We start from the raw sequence: 13,285 nt of genomic DNA, 5'->3' as shown, positions 1-13,285 counted from the left end.
AGAGCTGTTTGGTTTGAGGAAGCCTGTAAAGCAAAAGGTTTCAAAAGAAGAATGAGAAGTGAGGGCAATATTTGTATATTAGTTTGTTCGGTTCAGAACAATTATAGGTATGTGCTTCGGTCCACCGAACCAACATTTTGATGTGATTCTTTGTTTCCTTTACACATATCATGTATGAATCATGTGCATCTTTATTTATTCAATTTTTTTTTTCTCCAAAAAAATCATAGATGATAGCTTACGAAAGCTTTTATTTTATTTTATTTTTATTTTAAATACACAGTTGAAAGAAAGTTTTTAGTTAATGATGGCTATTAGGTGCTTGTTTAAATGTTCATGTGTAACATGAGGACTCAGTAAGTGCTTTTCTTTTTCCTTTTTTTTTTTTTTTTAGAAAATTAAATAATAGACAAACTGTATTGGTAAAAAGTCGATGTGAAAGAGAGGACTAAATAAATTTTACTGAGATTAGACTTAATTCAAGAATCGGATTCCAACTTGCTTACGTGACTTACCCCTTGGATTGAAGCTTGATTTCTGCCAAGAGGAAAAGTGAAAAGGGTCAAGAATTTCTTACGTAATTGACAATTCTATGGAAAAAGTTATATTTTATTGAAAAATTTAGAAAGAGATAATGAACTTTCACATTAGATATAAAGTTTTAGCATCAGATATTTTTTTTAATCTTTTTTAGATATCTTTAAATATTGAATATTTAAAAATTAATTAATAGTTTAATATAAATTTGGTGACATTTTAAAATTTTATTTGGAAAAAATAAATTTTATAAGAATTTAATAAATCATAAACATTATATGTAAAATATCATCTTAATATGATTTAAATTGTAAAGAAAATTTCACTTTTATCATAAATGAATTAAGGAATTCTTTTCCTTTTTCTTAACTTCAAACCTACCGTTAATGTTTATTCCGTAATTTTTTTTTTTTCAAACTGAAATGACAGACCGAACTGGATTGAAGTGGAGTCGTAAGCCTAGAATATGTCGTAAGCCTAGAATATGGCAGGAGGATATATGAATTGATATGCTTTATTTATCTCAATCCTGATTCTTTATACTGAGGCCCAACAAAAACATTCTTAGTTCCTTTTTCATTCAAAAACAGTATCATAAGCATAAGTCCACAGTTTTAGGAATCGGATTTTTACTGCCAACTATGCTAGGCTTACCGTTCAATTACCCACTTCTTTGTTTCAAAAATCACATGTTTGAGTTCTTCCTGTACTCGTGGTGATATTACACATCTGGTTCTCCAATTGTTCCTATTAATTATATTCTAAAGTTCTTAGAGTGAGTCTTCAAAAAAACAGCACTAATACAAAATATGTTTGCAAAAATAATGTGCTCCTAATAAAGGCCATATCTTCCTTCTTTCTGCGAAATGGTGCATATATCCTGTTCAATATCGTTTAGTCAACCCTGGACTGCTCCGTATAGACAGATTTGTCTTTGCCACATCAGTTGGTATACATGTTAAAGAAGTAAAGGCCACTTATTTTCAATAATTTATTTCGAAATTTTCTTGCACATTTCTTATCATTACAGTAGAGGTCTTTAATTTTCCTTGTCTTACTCTTTGATGCATAATAATCTTCCTAGGAGATTGGTGGAAAAATGATTGAGGTGTTTGCCCCCTTTCGTGTTTCTGTTGTTCCACTAGCAATTGGATGAGTTCCAAAGTGCCTTTTTTAGTCTTCTTTTACCAATCTGACATGACTAGTAGTGGGCATCATTAAGGACTAATTTCCCATGCTTCTCTCTTTTTTCTCTTCCCAAAACGATGTCTAGCTAACAGTTGAAGGAATAAATGTTCACCAGCTAATTTACTTTAATGATATCTAGAAAATCTTCCTAGATTCACCCAGATAGGTTCTATATGGTTTTTTTTTTTTTTTTGTTTTTTGTTTTTTAATGTTATAGTTTGGAAAACCATGCAGTTTTTATTTTTTTTTTTATGTTTTTTTGGGGCTATACAGAATGCCTTAGATGGAAAGGCTAGCTAGGAAGGAAATATCTGAGTACTGTTTCTGTTGTGTACATCAATCTCTGCGGCAGGTGCGCTATGATTGGTACGATTGATAAACATCAAAGAAAAAAATTCCATATCAACCTTTCTTTTATCTACATGAACTTTTGTTACTATGTACATTATTGCTAAATAAAATATTACTTGTGATTGATTTGCTGCTGGCCTGAGTCAATTTTGGCATTCTTCGTGGGTTTAGTAAAATAATTGAATTTCATTTTGGGATTAGTCCAGAAGGGAAGGAAGATTAGAGAGGGATGAGAACATGGTTTTGGGGTGGCTGATGGTAGGGACCGCCATTTGATCCCCCTCCATCAAACCCATGGATAAAATGAAATGAAAATCAGCTGAATTTATCAATCAATCAAACCAACCCACCACCAAGCCAACCATAGTCCAATTTGCCCTATTATGGTTTTTTTTTTTTTTTTTCATTTTATTCCACATGTTATGTATATATATATATATATGTATATTATATATATATATATTTTGAAATGCTTGGTGACAGCATGCCTACCTGGAATTATTTACCTTAAGCAAGAAAGCAATTTGAATAGAAAGGAAAAGAGGGGAATTAAAGGAGTGGGAATTGATGAGCATGAGAGATTATTGGTGGAAGAAGTCCACCCATGGAAGATCTAGGTCGAGACAATGGAATAACAACACAATCTAATAGTTTCTAAAATGTCCCAAAAGAAACAAAAAAGTGGGGTCCAAATAGAACAACTGTCCAAACCCATATGCTTTTGCTTATATATAATAATATCAGATGATGACTTGATTCAGCTGAAAATATATGCTTTTGGGTATAAAATATAGGCTTTTCATGCTCTAAGAAGATATGCCCAGATCTCATTGAAGACCCTTATTAGATATATATGCTTACATCATTGCCCACTTCTTATATTCCTTTGTTTAGCAACTACTCTCCCTTACTATTCTAAGTGCATTCACAAAAACATGGTCAACATTACACATATTTTAATGTGTGTGGGTTGAGGGATAATTACAAAGAAGCTTCATCCAAGTGCTGAGTAATCACATTTCTACAGATCTCCGATACACTTTTTTTTTTTTTTTTTAATATACATTTTCTTTAGGAGTACTGTAGTGGATGGGACCTTGCACCAGCACGTTATAAAATATAGTGTTATTCATTCATTTTGTATTATATTTACATGACAGACCTTGGTAGAGGACAATGCATGAATCCGCTCACTCATTGGCTTTGTCTTTTTAAAATATACTTAGATAAGCATTTAAGTACAGTGCAGATTTGTTGCAAAGTTAAGAGCTCCCCTTCCTACCAGGTGATTACATCCCCATCTTTCATTGACTTTTGCTATTATATTGTATAGTTTGTTATTATTTTAGTTTAACTTTTATGATCATCTCTTTAAGCATGGAATATCTTTTTTTGTTATTGCACAAGTGGTAGTATAATTGCATTTTTATATTCATGGTTTCTTTTTTTTTAATTTTTAAAGTGCTTATGGACCCTGATATTCCTCATTTAAAAAACACATTGAATCCTTTTTGATGGGGAAAGTTTCAAGTGTATCTACGACAATATATGGAAAAAATAAAAATTCTTTTTTTGAAAAAAAGAAAACCCAATATTTGCATGAGACGGCTTCTCTGATCTGACTTTTCTTTTCTGTCTTTTTTTATATTGACCCTTATGAGAGTAATCTTATGCCTTTGAAGAATATAAAATACATTTCCTGAATGAGATGCAATGCATCGTTGTAAACCACATAGCTTACTATAAAAAGGAAGAGAACCAACAACTAGTAGGTGCAATTTGTACTACCCATCATCTTGATTTTTCTTTCTCATTTCAGAAGGCTATGGAAAACGATGCCTTGAATCGTCTCTCTCCACCTTGTGATGGAGAAAACGGTCACTCTGCCGGATCCTCTGCTGAGAAGAAGCTGAAATTGTTTGGTTTTGAACTAAACCCATGTAACAGAATCGATGAAAGCTCTCTCAAAGGCTCAGCAGAAGGAGATGAAAGTGTGAATTCTTCGAATTCAGTTTCTTATGCAAAAGATATTCAGAAACTTTCTTCCAAGGAGAAAAGCTCTAATAACAATACTACTGAACCAGAGGACAAGAAGTTCGAGTGCCAATATTGTTTCAAAGAATTTGCAAACTCACAGGCATTGGGAGGCCATCAAAATGCTCACAAGAAGGAGAGAATGAAGAAGAAAAGGTTGCAGCTTCAAGCCAGGAAAGCCAGCATCAATTACTATCTTCAACCTTTCCAAAACAACCTCGGTTTTGCATATCATGCAGGTTCAGGTACTAATACTACTACTACTCCATGGTTTTATGATCCATCATCATATGGATCAGAGTTCAAATTCTATGAAGAATCCCAGCAGATTAGCTTTGATACATTTGATCATCCAGATGCCCATCTACAAGGATCAAAGTGGTATTCTTTACCACCAAACAACAATCCCGTCCAACATGATTCATGTAACAGGTTCACTCTAACCCATATTGAAAGGTCACAACATGAAAACAGACCTGTCCTGTTTAAGCCTTCACCTTTGTCTGTTTCAAAGCAGAGCTGTAAATCTTTGGATCTTCAATTAGGTCTTAGCTTTCAGTCGAATATAAGAAGCTCCTCTAGAAGTGAGGTATAAATATATATATATATATATATATATATATATTTATAGTGAGGTAATAGTTCCCAGGAGAACAGTTCTACATATATAAAAGGTCCATATAGAATGTCATTTTCTTTTACAGGCAATGATGATTATTTCAGTTTTTCCAGCTTCCAAAAACATGAAAAAAAAAAAAAAAAAAAAAGGTAAAAAAAGGAAAAAAAAGGATATGAAACTGAAGTATATAACTGATGGTTGGATCAAAAGCTCAAGCCGTGAATTCAATATTTCTATACAAAAACCAGTAGCAGATTCTGAAGCAGGAAATGGCAGATTGGGAAACTTGATGCCTGAATTTCAGGTTGAGGGAAAAACAAGGTTGGTGAGGCAGCCAGTGAAAACTACGTTGAATTTTTTAATTTTCTGATTGGTTTCAAACCAAAGATTTTCATGTCCTCTGCTGACAATTATTTATTTGTGTTGTATCGGCAAATTAAACACTGATTGATGAAAATATTATACATCTTTAACTGTTCCCTTTTGAGAAGAATCAATGCTCTTCATTATTATCTTTGTTGAATATGTATATAGATATATATATAGTTGCAAAATGGGATCTAGCCAGTCTACCAAAGTTGACATATATATGGGTGTGATATATTAGTACGAATTAAATGTAATTCATGCAATTTTATATTGACGTATATAAATAAATATATATACATGTAACTTATACAGCCTGAATATCTTCCTTCTTAATCTTTTGGAGAAAAACTTACATTCAGCAAGAAGATTCAAGGGGTTTTCTTGTCCTTGAAATAAAATATTTAATATGGATAGGAAAGATAAGTAAAACATGCTTTAGTTGCTTATCTATACTTGAATTATTCATGTCACAGGGTATATTCTAGAAGTTGAGACTTTTTTCATATCCATTAATTTTTTTGAAAATTATTGGGGAAAAAAAAAAGAATAGGAAATAAGAAATTGCTATGAATTCAGACCAATTGCGTATGAGGTTAAGCTATTGGTTTTCGTAGGTTTATTTTATATATGGGGTTGGTATTGACATTTTATAGAACGTCTATTAAAAAAATCAAATTTTCAAGTCTTAAATAAACGGGTTATATATATCCCTGGAAATGTGTATAGTTTAATTCTACATGTGAGTTAGTGTCTAACAGCCTGCATATATTTAAATCAAATATAATAAACAGCTTATATATATGCATATATAAATATATATATATTCGTGCCTAATTAGCCCATAAGTGTCGAGTACTAAACTATCGAATTAATTAATGTCGCACTATTTAAAAATATTAAATATCAACGATTATATTGTCCATGTATAAAATAATAACTTATAAAATTCAAATATTTTTCTATTCTTTATACAATCCATATTTGATTTTTCATTAATTAATAAAAGAAAACTGGCTTTTGATTTTTTCACCACGTGGTTATGTCTCCTAATCATCAAACTCCTCTCCTTTAAAAATATATATAAAAAAAAAAGAATTAAAAACAATAAGCTCGATTTAGACCCATTCATAACAATGTGCAAAGTTTTTAATAACCCTAGACCTAATCCTAGTTTTATATTATTTGATCACTAAATAAAATATATATATAATCAGGAAGATCGATGTCGTTATATTTGGGTCACGGTTCTCATTAATTATGTATTTATATACTTAGGATATTGCTTTTCCCTAACTCTATCTTCTACCATATATATAAAAATATGTAATTTCCAGAGAATTATCTACTTGTTTGAATAGGACTACTTCTTGGTATTTAAATATTAGTTTGAATTATTCTTCTTATAGCTAGCTAGAAAGCACTAATAAAAAAGATTATGACATTTCAAAATATGGGTTTCATTGGTTTTTTTTATTTTATTTTTTTGAATTTTTCCCATATTACATTTTTTTTATTGGACAAGGATATATTAATTAGGGTCCAGGCTTTTGCAGAGGCATTGACTAGCTAGCTATCTATATTGATCTTCCTATATATTAAATTAGCCTTAGGTAGATGCTACAAATTTAAATTTTGGCATTGGCATTTCTTAAATGACTTATGTATTGCCTTTGGCTTTACCTTTGAATTGTTACAAATATATATATATATATATATAGTCCAACTCAAATAAACTTTTGAAGAGGTTAGGACATCTAAGTTTTTTGATTACATAAAAGATTAACATTTAAAATTATAATTATCGGTTGTTAATCCCAACAGGTTCACTTTCTTTAAATAATATTGTAATATATTATTAAATCTATACTTGATATTTTTTTAAATTTTAAATATTAGTCTTTAATGTGACTAATTAATAAAGGAAGACCTGATGTTAAAATTATTAAATCATTTTTAGTATATCACTAGATTCATATTTGAGCATTTTTAAAATTTTAAATTTTAGCCTTTAATGTCATCCAAGACTAATTAGTAAAGGAAAAAACCCAATGTTAAAATTATCAAATTATCCTTATATGAATCTAACTTTATATATATATATATATATATATATATTTTAAATCTTAATCTTTAATATGATCCAAGACTAATTAATAAAGGAAAACTTAATGTTAAAACTATCAAATTATTTTTAGTATGTCATTAGATCTATATTTGACAACTTTTTAAATTTTAAATCTTAATATTTAATGTGAATCAAAACTAATTAATAAAAAAAAATCTAATAGTAAAAGTATCAGTTCATCCTTATATGATTATAACTATATATATATATATATATAATTATTACACAGGAAATGTAGTATAATAAGTAACTTACAATCAAATATCCAATAATTATTTTATAAAATTCGCATGCTTTATTTTAGTGATGCACAAATTTAAATGGTACACTTATGTAGTATTGACTATTATGTGAATGATAGAGTGTATCCGTTGTGTATAAATTGTATTCATTCCGAGTAGGCAACTCACCATGTAGCAATTGTCAATTTTAATATTTGAGAAAAGATTGGAAAGAGAATGTTTAGATTATAAGTTTCTTATATAATAATAAGTTATATTTTTGTCTAAAAAATAATAATTATCTTATCAATGTCGATCTGTCATGCATGTGTAACATTAATTGTTAATTAATATGCTTAATTTGTTGGCCCTTGACCCACTCACCTAATTCAGCTTAATCATAAAGCTATTTTAATAATGTTGTTTACAAACCAAGCCATATATATATTTTATTGCACATAAAAACCTTAAATGATGTCCAGAGTTACGTACCATAAAAGACTAAAGATTAATTAACCCTCCATACATGCGAATTCCATATATACATAAATTAATAACAACATCATTTTCCCTTCAACGCCCAATCTTGTGTATATAATTTTTTACTAAAAAATGAATTAAAATATGCTTGTGCATAGTTTAAAGTAACTAATTTGTTGGTCTTTTTATTAGGTAAATCTTTTGTCTTCTTATTTCCTCATTAGTTAATGCTTTTGACACCGCCAAAATAATAGTATATAATCAAATAATAATATTATTATGAATCTAGATATTAATGAAAAAATTAGTACCTGCCGGGTTAGTGTATATGCAGTGAATATTTAGTCTGGTAGGTAATACCTATTCCATATAAATGCTAGCTGTTTTAATTTATAATTGAATCTGATTTTTGGACATCTAATTATATTAGATGTTTAAACATTAATAATAATACTAATTATAATAATAGTGATTGAATTTTTATTTTGATTCCATACAGTGTATCTCATTTGGATATTCTTTTTTTTTTTTTTTCTTAAGAATCATTTGGATATTCCTTTTTTTTTTTAAAGGATATTTTTTGACTTTCTTAGCCAAAAAAAAAAAAAAAAAAGGGAATATTTTTGACTTTGATAGGTTTAGCGTCCTTAACAAGGGAATGGGCGAGGACGAAGGGAAATTAATAATAAACTGGGCCACCTACTTCCCACTTCCTCATGTCCATGATTTAGGTTTGGATTGATGGGACCCACCTTCAGGCCCATAACAAAATGTGGATTTGAAATCCACTGCAGCAATCGGTTAATGCCCGTTGTTGCCACAAAAACAGTAAACTCTTTGCTTTAACCGGTTAATTTTCAGTTTGATTTTTTTAATTCTTTTTAGTTAATTATGTGTAATTTATTGACCTCAAATATTGGTTAGCATCCTTTCAAAATATATATATATATATATATACATTGGTTAACATTAATCGTGATATATTAAAAAATTTTAATAATTATAAACTTGGAGAAAAAAATAAAAACAAAAATGAAAATAAAAAAGCAACATAATTTAAAATTATGTTTAATTTGGTGTTTATTTTTCTTTTCTTTTTAATTTATAATTAATTTAAATGACTAATAGACTCTAAATACTACTAATTAACATTTTAAATAAGCAAACTACACACAATATATAAACAATAAATGATTGACAAGTGACAACTAATTTTATTCTTTTTTACTTTTTTATTTTTTATTATTGTTATGTGGTGGAGGACTCCAAATCCATAACCATTCTTAAACTACAAGTGAAGTTGGCTCAATGTTGAAAAATTTACTCTCCTTCTTGGAGTACAATTTTTAAAAATATCATAAATATAGCATTTATATCTATACTTTTGAAGTTATGAATTTGAATCGATGCTCCCCTGGTCTACATTAGAATAAGACAGTAACAATAAATGAAAAAAAGTAGCATTTACTGTTTAATATAAAAAAAATTAATATTTATTATATTTGAGTCATTGGAAATAGCAAAGTAGAAATAAATCCTCATCAAAATAAGAAAAGTAAAAGAAAAAAGAGAAACCCTTCCTCGGTTAAGGATGGTACAAGGGGAGGTCTAGGTGTTTTCATAATCAATCTTTCATCCATTTTACTTTTGACATATGATGTTAAAGTTTTAGAACTGAATTTTTTTTAGTGCTTTAATTAGGTATAGGGTCTCCCTCTTGACGCTCATATCTTTAAATCATAAACATTTCTACATTAATTTCATTCCTCACCATCAACTCAAAACCTAAACCACAAATTTGACTGTCATCATATTATAAGATGGAATTTTCTTTCTTCACCTACCAAATGGAGAAAAAAGATTAAAAAAAAAAAAAAAAAAAAACAAATTAAACGAAAGGCTTTTCATAAGTTCATGCTATTTACCTTATGTTTTTGTTAGATTCCTCTTGTATCTCTTTTTAACTGTTTTTAGATCATGTGTTTGAGAAGTTTCCAAACACTTGAAATTAATTTGAACGCCATCAATGCTGCTACCAGCCCTCATCAGCCAATGGGAGATTCTTCCTCCTAGAGAGGGACATTTTACTTGGTTTGAAAGATAATTACCATCTAGAAAGTTACAAAAACCCTGAGGATAGTGATTAAATAAGATTTTGCAAATGTGTATATCAATATAATAATATTATACTAAATATCTATTAGATTAACTTTTTAAATTTAATTTTAAAAGATAAATTAAATTCAATTAAATAAATTATAGAAATTCAAGGACTTTAATAATAAACCTTAGTAGAATATTATCATATCAAATATCAATCTAATAAAAATTTAATTGTATCTATATAATTATAGATCCCACTAGTAATTAGGTTTTATATGGAAAATTTTCTTCATATGATCAAAAAAGATAAAAGTCCTCATAGAGTCTTTACCATGCATGCCTAATGACAGGCAGCGAGCCAAAGAATCACAACCCATAAACAAAGATCAGAGAGTTAGCTTGATACCCAGATATATGAATCATCATGTTAGATTAGGCCAATTTTGAAAAGTTATACAAATTGTTGATAACCTTCTTGCATGTCTTAGTCTTTGCAAGTTTTGTTGCTCAAAATGCTGTTAGATGGGCTTGCGTCGTCAATTTTTAGAACCTTTACGTGTTTCTTCTTTGCCGAATGGCGTTTTAAACAATGAAAATGAATGATTCCCAATCTCTAATATTTCTTGTTAGGAGAGACTGTCCTTTTTTCTTTTTTGGACATATGGTAGTAGGAGAGGCTGACCTTTTTTTTCTTTTTTTGTTAAAAGAAAATCTTATCAGCAAAAATTAAAATATTTATGCTAATAAAAATCTATATTATCATAGCTATTTTGTAACCCAATATTTTATTATTGACTTGTATTTTGGTAAACCACCCGAAAGTTAGGTAATCATATACATCATCTTAAAATACTGTTAAAAACTATACAAAGGGAAAGAGGTGCAGTTAAACCTGTGCTCTGTTTTCTATGTCTTGTTTAAGAAAACTTTCTGAAGTCAAATTATTATACTATTATTATTATTTTTATTATTCCTTTTTGTTTTTCTTTAGCTATGGAATTGAATTGGGATAATTATAATCAAATAAATTATTTTCACACATGGTCCAATTCAAATTCAAATTTGAAGATGATCATGCAGCATGCAGACCATGAATCACACCGACATGATGAGCTAAATTTTAATACGAAATTAGTGAAACTTAACCTTTTTCTCTGCTTGTTCCATTAAAATGCTTGTGCCCAGCCATATTTAATAAGCAAATTCAAAATTTGAAGAGACTGACCATGCATTTAGACGTCTGATTTTTTACTCTTCTGTCAAAAAATTTTGGTCCCCAACAAATACATTTGTAAAGCCAGTACCTATAAATATTATCCGAATACTGCGTTTGGCAAGAATGAATTTATTTCAAACGCCACATTCTTCCTCTTCCTCTTGGAGTTCCTCCTCCTTCCATCAATGTCAGCCAGCACACAGCCAAATCTCTATCCAATCCCAAGCTATCAATTATATCAATTATACATTCTTATCCTCTTCAAGTGATATTCAGTCATTTTATATTTACATATATATATATATATATATATATATGTTCATTGAACAATGTGAAATTTTTTGAATATATATATATATATATATATGTGTGTGTGTGTACATTGAACATATGAAAATTCAATTTCAAAATTATTATTGGAGAAAATATTGGACAAAAACACCATTAGATATATGTACAATAATCTTTTCAATCATATATCCTTGTGTGTAATTATTATAAATAAGGTTTTAATTATAGGCCAACCAAATCCAACAATATGGTGCGGATCTCTAATCAAAGATTGAACAACAAGGTAGATGGGCCATGCAAGTTGTTTCCTTCACTTGTATATTAAAACAAAATGATTGCTATTAGCCCATTTGCATGATCTATACTTTATTTATTTTATTTCCTACTTATCGAGCACGCCTATGGCATACCTGCTCCACATTGTCCAACTAAAAGTAAAACTAAATAAATTAAATTTTCTATTATCAAAAAAATTAATTAATTAAACCTTACTAAACCTTGATTACGTGATTCTCATCATTTTGCCACACCAAAAAGTTTTCTAGGGTGCACTAACATCTAAGACGTTGGGTTTTTTTTTTTTTTTTTTTTTCAAGCCACATAATTAGAATGTTCAATAGACCCTTTAGATCCAGTTGAAATTGTGTCAAAATTAGTAGAAATTTGAGATTTTACTGGAAAATAAACTTTTTTAGTGTTTGGGAAGCTTTTTAAAAATGGAAAATGTAGGTTCATAGAAATCAAATTTATAAGAAACATGGAAAATAGGACTGAAAGTGACTTGCAACAAAAATTTATCATCAATTTTAAAACATAAAATAAAATTACTTGTATGTCCTAGATTTTTCATTACCAACTAAATGCTAACAAAATAAATAAATTTCCAGAAAAATGATTTTCATGAATTAGCTTTTTAAAAAATTTTGACATTCCCGAAATAAAGGCTTATATGAAAGATTTTTATTCAAATTTGTAGCCCAACTCCTCAATTTAGGGTCATTTAGAAATTCCTTTTTTGGATACTTTATGATAATTATTATTGATGATGATTTCAAATTCTAAATTCGATCAATTTGATGTTAAAAATATTTCCAATGATAAATGTAGATTACCATTTATGTGATATGAAAATTGATATTATCTAAATTTTAAGTTACATATATGTACATTTAATTTAATTTTTCTTCAATGATAATGTATAGAAAAATTATTTATGACTATTAATTAATTAAATATTTTACTAGTTTTGTACTATTTATTTTGAAAATTTGATTTTTTTTAAGAAAAATTTTATTTTCAAAAAAAATTTGAGAATGTTTAACAAACCCTCTTAAAGTAAAGGGTAGCCTTGATATTATTTATTTTTCTTCTTATTGTATCGGCTTTATTAGAGTTTAAATAGGCCAAATAAAAATGCTTTCTTTGAATGGCTATTTATATTCTGGCATGGCGAAAAGAATTTAACAATAGACAAAGCTACTGAATATATCCTAAAATCCTACTCTCTAATTTATTAAAAAAAAACATAAAAATCAAAATAGAGCCATTTCTTTCCCTAAAAAAAAAAAAAGAAAAAAATCAACAAAAACAATTATTAACCTAAATCATTCTATATTTTAGGTGAAACATATATTAAAAGTGTTTTTATCTTATTAAAAGCCATTTTAGAGATTAGAAAACCGTTCTCTCTCTCTTTTTTTATTTTTTTAAACAAATTAGAAAATCATTCTAAAATGTATGATTTTTTTCAT

The 13,285-nt window shown here is 28.4% G+C and overlaps 1 protein-coding gene across 1 annotated transcript; it reads left to right on the top strand.

Moving 5' to 3' along the window:
* The first annotated feature begins 3,754 nt into the window (after positions 1-3,754).
* On the top strand, positions 3,755-5,238 carry LOC107419920 (zinc finger protein 5). Its single transcript, XM_025075034.3, has one exon. It carries the CDS (start codon positions 3,785-3,787, stop codon positions 4,703-4,705), a length of 921 nt encoding a protein of 306 aa, XP_024930802.1. The 5' UTR covers positions 3,755-3,784; the 3' UTR covers positions 4,706-5,238.
* Positions 5,239-13,285: the final 8,047 nt, after the last annotated feature.

The sequence above is a fragment of the Ziziphus jujuba genome, chromosome 12 (genome assembly GCF_031755915.1).
Source record: "Ziziphus jujuba cultivar Dongzao chromosome 12, ASM3175591v1".
Taxonomy (NCBI): Eukaryota; Viridiplantae; Streptophyta; class Magnoliopsida; order Rosales; family Rhamnaceae; genus Ziziphus; species Ziziphus jujuba.
The sequence above is the reverse complement of the archived record's forward strand: the minus strand, read 5'-3'. Positions and strand labels throughout refer to the sequence as shown.